The 14,906-nt window shown below is 34.0% G+C and overlaps 1 protein-coding gene across 2 annotated transcripts in view; it reads right to left on the bottom strand.

Annotated features, from left to right (window-relative positions):
- The window catches only part of POLQ (DNA polymerase theta), a 162,512-nt gene that overhangs the window by 61,187 nt on the left and 86,419 nt on the right, over positions 1 to 14,906 (bottom strand). Inside the window, exons 19-24 of one of the 2 annotated variants that reach the window (XM_037836477.1) lie at positions 13,524 to 13,764; positions 9,143 to 9,336; positions 5,465 to 5,602; positions 3,965 to 4,139; positions 1,306 to 1,432; positions 605 to 726 (exon numbers count right to left, since the gene is read on the bottom strand). In XM_037836477.1, coding sequence (XP_037692405.1) covers positions 605 to 726; positions 1,306 to 1,432; positions 3,965 to 4,139; positions 5,465 to 5,602; positions 9,143 to 9,336; positions 13,524 to 13,764 — 997 coding nt within the window. Of the gene's footprint in view, positions 1 to 604; positions 727 to 1,305; positions 1,433 to 3,964; positions 4,140 to 5,464; positions 5,603 to 8,545; positions 8,629 to 9,142; positions 9,337 to 13,523; positions 13,765 to 14,906 lie in introns of those variants that run through there. The other variant, XM_037836487.1, reaches the window with a different exon arrangement.

The raw sequence follows: 14,906 nt of genomic DNA on the forward strand, positions 1-14,906 counted from the left end.
AAAACAAATATGTATGCCAATAGTTGGTATGACTTGTGAGTCAGACAATGACTTTAAAATATTCTGATGACAAAGGAATTAGGAGAATGAAGATAGCCTTGGGCGCCATCCCATGCAATTGGAAGTAGCAGTGGGGAAAAGGAGAAAAGAAATAGAAGATCTCAAAGCAGAGTCAGAAAGAAAGACAAACAGAGATAAGAAAAGCAGGTTAATATCATGACCTTGGAGGTCAAGGGAGGAGAGAATTTGTAGACAGAGAGGGTCTTTAATAGTAAAAAATATTTGCAGAGAAGTCCAAGAGGATAAGAATGAAAAAATGTCACTGAATTTTGTAAAAAGATGTATAATGGCTTTGGAACATACGGCTTCAGCGGACTGCTGATGATAAGCATACACAACAGAAGTTTCATATTGGGCTGATCACAAAGACAGTGATGACTATTATAAACCTGACAATACAAAGGAGAAAAACAGGCTCAATTATAGAAAAGAAAGACTGAAGGATCAATGCATGCTTCTAAGTCTTACTCGAAATTCAAGTTTTATCAGTGCTTTGAAAACCATCCCACTGAATGAAGAGCTCAAAAACTACCAGCCACTTTACCTGGGAAAGGCACAAAGGCATGTCGCATGCTAACAGAAAATGGCATTCCTCTATCTGAGGCTCTCTCCTCCATCTGTGCCTGGTGCCCAAGGTTCAGGTTACAACCCTTTTTACTTCCTCCTCTGTGGTGCAAACAACATCATCAGCTGGACATGCAGTAGTCTCAAATATATAATAAAGGTCTGATTTTCAGTAAAGACAATTATTGCCATCCAAAAAACTTAGGAACAATGTTATTATCCGAGCATCACTTTAAGTTGAAAAACAATACTAGACCTCTTTTTAGCAAATGTTCAATTATACATTCAGTATAACATTTCTGTAATAGCCTTTCCTAAGCACTGCTGAGATAATTCACTGATGTTTATCTCTACTCAACAAATCTCTGACCATATCTATTACAAATTATCTCTATGCTTTTTCTACATTTTGTCTGTATATGGAGAAGGGAGGTAGGAAGATATCTCTGACATAGCTAAACTCTTCCCTTTAGTCTTTGACAAATATTTGTTGATTTAACAAATGGCCCAAATTTTTAGACTTTCATCACCAACTAGCTTTTATAGACACTCAGAATTTGAAAGGTGTAATGTATGGAACAGAAGATTTAACTAATTTCTTTATTTTGTCCAATAGGCTATTTTTGAGCCATCCATACTGACAAAAGTATATTAATACAAACACAGAGAAGTAGAGTCTACCTGACCATGGGAAGTATGCCTTTGCCTGGGGCTTGGGAAGGTGGGCTTTCCCCTACTACTGTTGGCATTTTGATCTCAAAATCTCTTGGAATATTTTGAATATTTGGTTCTATGAAGGTTATTCGACCTAAAATCAAGCAGAATGAAGAAGACATTAAAATTAGGAAAAAAAACTTGACATTTATTTTAATAGTTATTGCATTTAATAATTCTCTTAAAAATGCATGTTCTATCATGACTAAGTTAAAATAAACTGATAGTTATATGATTCATTTTTCATCAAGTTCATGTAACTAATGATGATATAAAATAATTACAAGATTACTCTCAATGTAAATATATGAATCAGCTATAATACTATGTTTTACATTGACCTAGCTCTCTAGAAAACAACCCTTAAGAAGTAATTTGATAAAGCAACTATTCCCATGCTAAAAATATGAGTACTGGAAGTTGGCACTATAAAATGTATTAGCAGTCATATTAATTACACAAGGCTAATCAAATGGATCCTAGGAGAAATGAGTATTGAAGACTCTACAAGCCAGGAATGTACAAGATACAGAGAAGAAGATTTGGAGCAGAAGAGCAACTGAGTGATGAAGAGAGACATTTGGGATCAGAGAATTAGCTAACGCAGGAGGCAGAGTAGCAGTGAGACATGGAAAATTCCAAGACATTACCTGGCCCATTTTCTTCATCATTATCACTCATCAAGAGAATCAACAATAGCACTGATATGGCTCTTACTGCACTTTTTATTACACATATTATAGCAACACTAAAACCCTCTTTTATGATATACTCTTCACTGTAACTCTCAACCAGCTACTATATGTAACTATATGTAACTCTCAACCAGCTACTATATGTAATTTCATCTTCTTTTGATGAATCAGACATTTTAAGTGTCTTGGACATTTTAATAAACACTGTTTATCAAATAAATCCCTAGTATTATGAGGTCCTTATTATTTAGCTTTTAGCATAAAATAAGCGCTCAACTTCTAAGTGCTAAAGGTAGCATTATTATAATTATCATTAAATGGCCTATTCAATGTTACAAAGCTAACAAATAGTAGAAGTTACCCAATGCTTTTTCTACCTCAGCACACTCTTTTTTCTATAGCAGTTAATATTCAGCATAATGCCCAGATCTCTTGGTTGAATTAATGCAGTAATATTAGCAGACCAAAAAAGATAAAAATAAAGCATGAACATAGTTTCATGGAGATGACTAAATAATGAAATGATTTTGCTGTTCTTAGCCTATATTTTTAAAATATTCTTTAAATGTAGGCATATTATAATGACAACCAATCAAAAAAAAATTAACTTCTGATTTATAAGCAACAAATAAATGAGCAACACCTTTGAAAATTCTAAGTTGATTTTGCTTTTCTATCACCAAGGATTTTATTTTATACAAATTTAACATGTTTCAAAATGAAATTTAAATAGCAGCAAGGCAAGAAATGGCTAAGGACCAAGAATTTAGCTAAATAGGGAGAAAGGAAAAGAGTTTGAGTTTGTTTAGAACAGGGAAGAAGCCAGCAGAGAGAAAAGCGGCTCCTCACAGTACCTCTTTCCTTAATAACAGCAATAACTGATATTGAGCACTTCTATACGCCAAGTGCTATTCTAAACACCCTGCAGCTATTAATCTATTTAGTCTTCACAGTGACCTGTTATGATAGGACTATTATTACCTTGTTTTACACATGAGGAAACTTAGGCATTGAAGTTAAGTACCTGTGTAAACACTCACAGCATCAGATTTCAAACCTTTTAAAAGTTTTATTTCAAAGCCCAAGTTCTATACTACCAATCTAAACCACTTACCCTACACAAGGGTAACTCTATCCCTTCTTTCACTGCACACTGCCTCTGGCAAAATTTAGGGTTTTGCACTGCCTAGAGAAAAAAATCCTCTTTTCCTCACCAGATTACCCTTAACCTAAGAGGTCTATGAGATCCCCAAAAGACTCTACAGCTTTCTTTTCTGTGTGAGTAAAATGAGACACTCACTTATTATAAAAGATACCCCAGAGGACAAAAACTGAAAAATATGGTGGGATGAGGGGATGATTTAGGTGTTCTTTTTTATTTTTATTTTTTATTCTTATTCTGATTCTTTCTGCTATAAGGAAAATGTTCAAGAATAGATTAGGGTGATAAATGCATAATTATATGATGGTACTGTGAACAGTTGATTGTACACCATGGATGACTGTATGGTATGTGAATATATTTCAGTAAAACTGAATTTAATTTAAAACAAACAAAAACAAAAAAAAAAAAAGAGAAGATACCCCAGAGACCCCTTAGAATCTTAAGCAGCTCAGGAGAGGGGTGGGACTAAAATGAGATGATTACTGAATCAAATATTTTATTCCTATATATACTTTCTCCCAATGCACTGTCTCAGACATCCCAATTACCCTTTACAGTACTTAAAAGCAGAAACTGTATTTTACTAAAGCTCATCTCTGATTCTAAATAGTACCTTTCTGTCTTGAATGTCTTATATGTTTGATAAATGTTTGTGGAACTTCACTGAACCCAATGATCACACTTGAATTCTTTGATCATTATAAGCAAACATGAAATTTTTTTCCTTCAAACTTGGATATTATTCATATCTAAGATTTGTCATCACCTGTAGCAGTGTGTGATTGTGATACTGGATAGATTCTTTCCATTCCAAGAAAAGGATTCAAATGCTTTTCCCGCTGCAGGGGAAAGACCACTTTGGTAATAGCATTAGTGATTCTTCTCCACTCTAATATCAAGCTTGGTAAAGGATGAAATGCCTTTAATTTATTTAAAACATCCTGCCAAAGAAATACATTAAGGTGAGATTAGATGCTTGACCAAAGTCCACAGCAAACCAGAATCTCTTTTAGGTCAATAACATGGCTCCAAAATTAGATTGACAAATCCTGCATCTTTTTGCCCTTTTTGAAAAAACAAGCAGGTGCAGGTGGTGGCAGTGGCTGAGGCTGGAAAAGCAAAAAAAAAATAGAAGAAAATAAAATATTTTTAAATTTAAAAAAAAAAAGAAAGTAAATTAAAAAAAAATCCTGCGCCTACAACTTAAAAGCATTGTGTGTGTAACTGTTTTGGGGGAATCATAACGATAAAACTATAATAACTGATAAAATGCAAACATTACTACTGAGTAAGATCAATTTAGATACACCTTAAAAAAAAAAATTAACTAAATGTCAACTTAGCAAAGTTACTGCTTCCCTATCCCTTCCATCCAACAGTTTATATCATCTCTTTCATTCCTCACATGACTGGAAGTTTCCCAGCTTTTTCCTTCTTACCCTGACACTTTCATGGTTTTCTTATCAAGGAAATCAGGAGGCATTTATTTTTAAAACTTCAAATTTTCCATGCTATGGATTTTCAATGAACCACTAAAGAACAGAAATTTGTGAGATACAAGTACTGGGAGTACAAATAAAAAGCCACGCTACAGCATGGAGCTGTGGGAACTCCCCAAAGGGCACCAAGTCATAGCTAAAGGCATTGGGGTCAAAATAATACAGAATGTCAATTGGGATAGCCCTCCATGGCCACTGTGGTTATATTTTATGTTCTTACTGGTCCTTAAAACTTCATTACATATGAAATTAAACCCTTCCTCTCTTCTCTCTCACTATGCATGAACTGTTGACAAATTGTGATTAGCCATTTTACTTTGAAATGAACAGATCATGAAAGCTTACTATCTTGGCCCTAGTACTTAAAATAATTGTTTTTATTGGATGTTTTGTTTGTTTGTTTTAATTTTTCCATAACCTTCTCCATGTTCATATAAATGAATACAAACTATATTATACTAGAAGTCTAAGAGTAGTGGATGTCAAGAATTAAATAGCATCTACAGGTCTAGAGGTCTGAGTTTACTGTTTTATGATAGGAAGGACACAATTGCTAATTCAGAATATGGTCCAGATTTCCCATGTTGGAATGTCTCCACAGTTTTTGTGGGCTACCATGACAAAATCCAATCTGTTTTTATCTGGATACGTTCAAATGGTGAGAGATGGGCTATGTTCTATCTTGTTTTCATCAGCATTCTCATACTGATGCAAGATAGCAAAATGCTAAAAGTAGTTCAGATTCTCCCCATTGCCCCAAAGAGTACCTTACTAGTGCTGAATTGTTTTCCGAGCCTTAAATTGCGTCCATTGCCATTCCCTCTTCTCGTAGAGCCCAAAGTTTTCTTGCTATTTCGGTTTTTCATCTCTCCATTTGGTGGCAACTTCAATTCCAAAAATAAGACCTGTAAGAAATGAATGCTTCCTTAGCCAAGAAACAAATCACAGGTTTGATATTTAAAATATTTCTTTGATTCAGAAAATATTTTAAAAGTTATATGAGAAAGCAATTTCTACAGTTCAAGGGGTTGAAAGAATGTGTCTTTTGGACAATTTGGAATTAAACATTTAATAAATGATAGGAGTGAACACTCATACTCTAAGTAGGCTAATTTGGGCAAAATCAGAGTAACACTAACAACAGGCTTTTAAACAGTCAAGAGCACAGGAATGTATACTAATTGCTTAGCACAGAGTAAATAAACTACTGGCACTGAGACTTTAGGTGGCTCTGAGGATTCTGAGCTCTCTTAAATACCCCCTGAAGTGGTAATCAACATGACTGCTCAGTCATTTACACCCCACAGAGGCTCAATGTGATAAACACCATGGGAACCTACATGGCTATTGTGTGATCACAAAATCAGAGAACACTAAGGTTGGGAAGGATTCAAAAGTCATCTAGACCCACCCTCACAAGGATGGAACCTGAGAGTCCCTGGGAACAAAAAGTTAGAAGGTGGCCGACCCAATGGGACAATAGTGAAGGCTAGAAAGTGGCTGGTAAGCAGTATCAACCCCACTGAATAAACAAGCCTACACAGGGAAGGGATCCAGGCTCTAGGGCAGAGAAAAGACCCAATGTAAACTTAAACTCATTAGTTCAAATTAAAGGGGTTATAACTCAGGCAATTCAGAACACTATCTTTTTCATCTACGTATTCATTTATATTCCAAGAGTGGTCTTTAATGAACCTTGGTTTATTTTCCAGTAATAATTCTAAAAATTTGCATAAATGCAAGAATTTTTTCCACTATTAGATGGAGGGAAGGATATGCCCATGCTTCCCTAGACTAGTAGTCACAGTAGAAACAAAGATGTTTCCAAATTCAAGTAGTATATAGTAAGTTAGGTTCTTGAGAATGACAGATATTACCCAAGAATTGTGTAAAAAAGATACGAACATATGCATGCATAGTAATTTGGGTTGTCACATTTAGCAAATAAAATTACACTATATCCACTTAAATTTAAATTGCATGAGGCATACTTACACCAAAATATTACTCATTGTTTATATGAAATTCAAATTTAACTGGGAATCTTGTATTAGTATGGATATCTAAGGGTATATGAATAGCAGATTAGGAGAGAGAATGAAATAACTGGATAGAAAAAAAATGAAAGATATGAAACATTATCAAAATAATAATAAATCAATAATTCCAGAAATGGAGATCTATCATGAATAAGACAACACAAAAACCTCAAGTTATGTATTTAAATGCAGTTTATCTTAAGCTTTTACTTTTGGTGAAGCCTTCAGATTAATTTTGAACACTTCATATATTAATTAACTTCTCCAGGTGTCAATTAACACACATGTTAAATGAGGGGGCTCAACTACATGGTGGCAAAAGGTACTAATAATTATTGAGCACTTGCTATGTGCCAGCCATTGTGCTAGGTGCTTTAACATATGCAGCCTTCATAAAAATTTTCTGACAAATCTGAAAAATTTAGACAAGTTCAGAGTTAAGATACTTGCTCGAAGTTCCACGGCCAGAAAGTAGTAGAGTAAGAATTAGATCTCAGAGCCTTCAAACCCTACATGACGACAAGGAGTTGGCAACATTTTCTATGAAAAGCCAAATAAATATTTTCAGCTTTCCAGGTTTTACTGTCTCTGCCTCAACTATCCAACAATGCTGTTATAGAACGAAAGCAGCCATAGGCAACGAATAGTCATGGCTGTGTTTCCAATACATTTTATTTACAAAAAGAGGTAGCCAGTGTTCTTTTTTACTTCAATTGCTCTTTTTCACTTTAATTATTATTCTTGTTATTTTTGTGTGTGTGCTAATGAAGGTGTCAGGGATTGATTTAGGTGATGAATATACAACTATGTAATGGTACTGTGAACAATCGAATGTATGAAAAAAAAAAAGAGGTAGCAAGATGAATCTGATTGGTGGTCTGTAGTCTGGTGACTGTTGCTCTAGATTAGTACCTCCAATAGAACTTTCTGCAATAATGGAAATGTTCTATACTTGCACTGTAGAATACGGCAGCCACTAGCCACATGTAGCTACTGAACACTTGAAATGTGGCTGGAATGACGAAGAAACTGAATTTAAGTTTTATTTAATTTAAATCTAAATAGCTACAAATGGCTAGTTGCTCCTGTACTGAACTACACAGCTCTAGGTGATTAGTACTATCCCGCCCAATTCAAAGATTCAAATTAAAGATTAAACAGCCACAGTGTGAAACTGTTAAGAGTACCTTACCTATAGCTTCCATTTTAACATGAAGACCTAAAAACAAACCAATAACATCAAAGACCTTTTACTCACACCCAGAGTTTGGTCTAAGACTGTGGTTCATATGCCTTATACCCATCTGAATCTCAAGGGTGCCAATTCCTTCCTTTGGCACAGGATTACTTGTGCTGAAATCCAGAGATTCCATATTTTTGATAAGTCAAAAAAATTGTGATATCAATACAAACATACCAAATGATTAAGAGAAACAAAATTCCTTAATTTCTTTTTAAATTTAACTCCGTAGTTTCAAATGGGCAATTTTATGAAACTATATAATAGTTATTGAGCATTTACTACATGCTGGGCACTATTCAAAGTGTTTTACATACAAAATATCCTTTATTCCTCACAATGACCCTATGAGTTAATTCTATCATCACCCTCATTTTTCAGATGAAGAAACTGAGACATAAAGAGTTGATAAACTGGCTCAAGGTCACGGAGCTAGTTAGTAAAAGGAAGAGGTGGGATTCAAACCCAAGCAGTCTGGCTCTAAAGCCTACGATCTTTATGCTATGTTATTGAACTGACTGCATCTAGGAGATACAGGAACTTCAATATTATCTAGTAAAAGCACCTACCCTGTGTTTGTAGCCCCTCTACAACAATCCAACCATCCTTTGTAGGGAAGGGGTGTTGGGAGAAGAGAGAATAGAACACCAACCTTTGAGAATAAAAACAAGAGTAAATTTTATCACAATTTATGTGAGGTGATAAAAATCTTAATTAGGTTTACAAGCAAGCAGTCAAAAAATCCCTTAATCATTAACATTTGACAAATATCTAATTTCCAATTCAAAAGAAAGGGTGTTGAAAAAAGGAGTGAGGGTTAATGAAATCACTAATTTCATGGAGAAACGGCTACACTGTTATGCAACTACTATTAAGGATCATTTGTTTAACAAATATTTATCAACTGTCCCTTCTGTTCCAGGCAAATTTCCTACTCACGGAGCTTACATTCTAAGAGCCTTCCTTACTATATTCCTTTTCATAAATACAGACATAACTTATAAATTAGATGCTGGAAGATTCAATTCCAAAAACATCTAGTTACTGATGGTTTATTTTATTGCTCTTTGGCATTTAGGTATATACATATTAGAAAACATGCAAACAAAAATCATTTTTAACTCTAAAAATTATTTTTTCTAAATTCCCTATTCCCATGATACAACCTCAGCAATGTCATCTGAACTGGTGAAGGAAAAACTGTGTCCTGCTAGTTGATAGGCCTGAGTCTCAATCGCATCCAGCTTGGCTTGCATTATGTGTTTCTGACTTTCACATTCTGCAGTACTAAAGCCAATTCCATTCAGTTCCAGCAAGGCCAAGCAGTACTGAGAAGGCATTTCTACTTTACAGAAAACATCTGGGAGAAAAACAGAAAATTAAAACATTAATTCATCAACTAAAGGTCTAGATCAGCAGCATTATCTAAACATACATACAATTTGTCTAGGAAAATCCACAGATGCTATATAAGCTATCCTTTAATATACAGTCTTCTAAGCAGCATCCCAAACAAAAACTGAAAGAGTTTACCATCAGGTGACATGCTTTTAGGGAACCCTTAAAAGATATACTTCAGGAAGGAAAAAAAAGGGCCCAGAAAAAGTCAGGAGAAGGAAAATCAGCGATAAAGAGCTCTAAAATTCTTTTGTTTTATTGAAGGATTGGATATTAAAATACTGTTCAACTCTGAAACATTTTTAAGTAAAATATATATGCAAAATTTCAACAATAAAAGATTGGAAATAGAGTGTATAAATTCTAAACTGGTAGGGAGAAAACTGGAATTAAGGTGGAAGGGAGTGGTGAAAAACAAAGGAAGAAAGGAAGGAAGGAAGGGAGGGAGGGAGGGAGGGAGGGAGGAATGAGAGAAGGACCTAGCCACAAAAACAAAGAAAAAAAGAGACAAATAGAAATGAAAAAGTAAATCAGTAGAAAAATAGAGTATAAATATATATCAATAGTCACAATAAATGTGAGATTGGTAGATTTTAAAAATAAATAAATAAGCCATATGTTGTTTACAAGACACATCTAAACATCAGGACCTGCAGAGGATAAAAGGAATAGAAAAAAGATACATGAAACAAATACTAATCAAAAGAAAGTTCACATTGCCATATTCATATCAAAAAATACATATGTATACATATTAATATATGTATACGTGTGTATATAAAATATATCAAGTTAAAATTGAACTACAGGGGAAATTAGATACAGAAGATCTAAACAGCAATTTTGATTTAACTGGCACATAAAATTCTGTATCCAGAATTAGAGTAAAAATTTCTTAAGCACACGTAAAACATTTGCAAAATATTTCAGCTTTTAGGTCATAAATCAAGTCTCAAAAAGTTTCACAGAAAGTGTTATACAACATGTACTCTAACTACAATATATTTAAGTTTGAAGGCAGTAATACAATTATAAAATTAAAAAGTTTCCCAATATTTGGGAATTAAAAAAACAATCTTTGAAATAATTCATAAATCAAAAAATGTCATAATGAAAATTTAAAATTATTTGGAATGAAATAATAAAAGCATTATATGTCACAACTTGTAGGATACAATGAAAGTAAAGCTTAAAGGGCAATTTATAGCCTTGAATACTTAAATTGGAAAGGAAAATATGACATGAAACGTAATGAGTTTAGTGTCAAACTTATGAATTTAGAAAAAGGACCACAAAATAAAGCCAGGGGAACCAGAATGAAAGAAATAATAAAGAAGTTCACAGAAATCAAGGAAATAGCAAACAAAAACAATAGAAATAATCAACAAGGACAAAAAGTTGGTTCTTTGAAAAGACAAAAAATCAGATAAACCTCTGGTGAGATTTAAAAATAAATTATTAGAAAAAGAGAACAAAATGGATAAACCAGAGATATATTTAAAAAGAAAATTATCAATAGTTTTATGCCAATAAATTTGAAAACTCAGATGAAATAAATTCTTAGGAAAATATAGCTTACCAAAACATAACAAAAATAAATGAATAATCCTATAGTTATTAAAGAAATTAAAGTAGCAGTTTTAAAAATCTTTCCACAAAGAAAAACCCAGTCAAATGGTTTTTAGGCAATTCTATGAAACTTTCAAGGAACACATCATTCCAATAACACACAAACTTCTCCAGACAACATAAAGAGATTATACTCATAAACCTATTACATGAAACTAGAATAACTTTGCTACAAAAAACAAAGACAGCATGAGAAAAGAAAATTGTAGCCATTCTACAACCAGTGAATTGGTTTAGATAGTAAACATATACCACCAGTCTGGAAAACAAATTAGCATCATCTTGTAAAGCTGAATATTCCCATCCCCAAACAATCTCACTTCTATGCACACAACAAAAGAAATTCTTGCCCATGTTCCCAGGAGACGTATGCAAGCTACTTGTTATAGCAAAAAACAAATTCAATACAGTCCAAATATTCATCATGGGAAGACTGATAAATAAATTTTGACATATTCAAATAGTGATATATTCCATAGCAATGAAAATGAATAAACTATAGATACTTGCAATAATATGCATGAATCTTAGTAACACGACAGTACATGAGAAAAGCTAGTGTGAGAGACTTTTTATAAAGTTGAAAAACAAGCAAAACTAAATAATACATTGTTTGGATTAAGATGTATATGTGCTAAATTTTAAAAATTATAAAATTTTTTTAATTCTAATTTTAAAAATATGGGAATAATAAACACAAAACCTGGGATGTGCAAGAAAGGAGAAGCATATCATATAGGTAAACATAAACTATTGATAATGCAGGCTCACAGTTCTATGTTATATTATTAAAATAATAATGAATAATAAGAAGATCACATATGGACCAATCATGATAGCATACATGAAAAAAAAACTACAATTAATATAAATCTTGTAACCAAGATCCTTTAAAAAATAGAGAAACCCACTCTATACTAGGACAATTAACTCATGCACATTCAAGCCACTCTATGGAAAGGACCTAAATAATCCACGTGAAGGAGGAACAAGAATACTTAGTCCTGAATCACATTAAGCAAAGTTTAATGAATAAAAAGCCTTAACACTGCATCAGAATGTATTTAACACCTCCTAGTCACCCACTTTTGAAAATTTGCAGAAAAAAGGAGTTTTTAAGGCACACTGAAATTTTGAAAATTAAAAATAACAAATCTAGAGGGTTTCTTGTACTTTTCTGGAAAGGAAACCATAGTGCCCTTTTTATAGTAAAATAAACTATCTTTATGTATTGGAACAGCTCCCTCCCAAACAGGGGGAAAGTTTGTAATTTTGATATTGAGCAACAAACCAATTCACATCATCATCATCAAAAGTCAGGAGCTGGGAACTACACGAACAAAATACCCAGAACTCCTAGCCTACAGGCAGGCAAGACAAACTGAGAGGGAAAAAGAGCTGTGTTTATTCAGCATTATTGTCCATGAATGCAGGAGCAGTCCTACGTATGTGTGCAACATATGCCCACCCCTTGGCCTGACTACACGGGCAAAATGAAGCTGAGCTTGACATGTTACAGTGCCTGTACAAGGCTGTTTATTAACATTATCACTCAAGCAAGAAAGACACCTATGAACATCCAAGTCAGTTCTGGCCTTTTGTTCTGTTATTCCATCCCAGTGATGCTGGGGAGAATATTACTTACCAGTTTGTGGTAGTGGTAATCATCACCAGCAGCAACTAATATATTAATGGGCACCTACATTGTGGCAAATACTGCACTAAGTTCACTGTCTTATTTAATCCTTATATTAACATTGTAAGAACCAGACTTATCAATAGCTTGCCCAAGGTCTCTCAGTTAATAAGTGGTACAGCACAGATTCAAATCCAAGTCTGAATTCAGCAGTCTGCTGTTTCCAGAATTTATTGATCAGTCACAATGAAACTAACATTGCTCTACTGCACTGTCTCTACCATAAGCATTAGCTACGCTCTTTGAAACAAAGGTACTAAATCTGGGCCAGCAAACTGCTCAATAAATTTATTCTATTTATTATGAGGGAAAAAGAGAATCAAATGAATATCCTTTACCGAAAAAATAGCTCTTAATAATTCTAAAAAGAAAATAGTTCTTTTTAAAATCCATTAAGAGAAGAGTTCTCAGCATGAATTAAAAAAAAGTTGATAAAAGTTCAAAATACAAAATCAGCAACAATTGACTAAAATGTGATTTAATTACCTTGATTACACTAGAGTGAGGGGTCAGCAAACTATGTTCTGTAAGCCAGAGGCCTATTTTTATAAATAAAGTCTTATTGGAACAAAGCCCCATCCATTCATTTTCATATTGTCTATGGCTGCTTTCACGCTACAATGGCAGAGTTGAGCATCTGTGATAGAGACCAATTAGTCTGCAAAGCTGACAGTATTTACTACCTGGCTCTTTCCAGAAAAAGTTTGTTGACCTCTACACTAGACACTATAAGGTTTGCATAAAATGTGTAATGTAAACACGTGTTACAAAGAGTGGTAAATATATCTGCAGCATAATAAAAATGCCAGGATCTTTAGTTTTACCTTGAAGATTTTCCTTCTGCAACAAAGAATTGAGTTCATTCATAGAGTTGAAGATGAGAATAGACTCTACAGATGCTCTGTATCGCCCAGAGTGCTCAGTGCTGACATTCAGACCTAGGTTTTGAATTCCTTGGCCGGTCTCCATCCCCTCCAGCAGTGAAAGCTCATAAGGGAGAAAACTGGTAACTATGCTGTGAAGAGTTGGCTCCCTAGAATCCGGATCTAGTAACCAGCATGCCACCTGAATGAAATAGCAATGTGAATATTTTCTTGATTTTTCCAAGACATTATAGCACCATTAAATTAAAAAGGAGAAGTAGAAAGCTCATTTCTAATCTCATCATTTTCATTCAACACTTATTCAGTGGTCTTCCCAGGAGAGAAGATGGAAAGGATAAATGAAATAGGACCCACTTTTGGTACCAGAAGTGCAGTGGCCTTCAAAGAAGGAAAAACTGTAAATTTTTCCATTAATGCAATGTTCCTGCTGATCTAGCTCTGAAGCAGGCTTGAAAATCAAGAGTGCCTCTTAGTTAACTGAAACCACGTGTCTGTAAATGTAGATGGACTCTTCTCCACTAAGGCTGACACCTGCCAAGCTACTATAATAAAGTGAAGCCTCTTTGTCTAGTTTATGGATGGATGAGTAGAAAAATAGGGGAAGGAAACAAACAGACAAAGGTACCCACTGTTCTTCTTTACTTCAATTGCCCTTTTTCACTCTAATTATTATTCTTGTTATTTTTGTGTGTGTGCTAATGAAGGTGTCAGGGATTGATTTAGGTGATGAATGTACAACTATGTAATGGTACTGCAAACAATCGAAAGTACGATTTGTTTTGTATGACTGCCTGGTATGTGAATATATCTCAATAAAATGATGATTAAAAAAATAAAAAAAATAAAAAAAAAAAAAAATAAAGTGAAGCCTACATAGTTTTAGGTTTGTGTAGCTCTTTCAACATCAGCAACAGTGAGGCATCTACATTAAAAGCTCATACCAAGTTTTGGAAAATCTCTAGACTTTCTCCTCTCACTAGGGCCATCCAACTGGTCATTTGATTGCTACTTTTAGCTTCCAGGTAACTAGGATACTTTCTCCTCTCACCAGGGCCATCCAACTGGTCATTTGATTGCTACTTTTAGCTTCCAGGTAACTAGGATACCTGCAGTTTCTAATACTGGATCTAGCAAATAATGACCTTGATTTAGAATAAGGAAATCTAAGCCCTGTTCATAATTGTGACAATTATTAAAAGACAGTTATTTCTTTTGCGGGTAAAGAATAAAGTATTACTGGAGGGTACTAAATGAGATAGTCTGGTCTAGAAGTTGGCAAATGTTTCTTATAAAGGTGAAATTTTATAAATAGTCTGTTTTCAA

Source organism: Choloepus didactylus, chromosome 1 (genome assembly GCF_015220235.1).
Source record: "Choloepus didactylus isolate mChoDid1 chromosome 1, mChoDid1.pri, whole genome shotgun sequence".
Taxonomy (NCBI): Eukaryota; Metazoa; Chordata; class Mammalia; order Pilosa; family Megalonychidae; genus Choloepus; species Choloepus didactylus.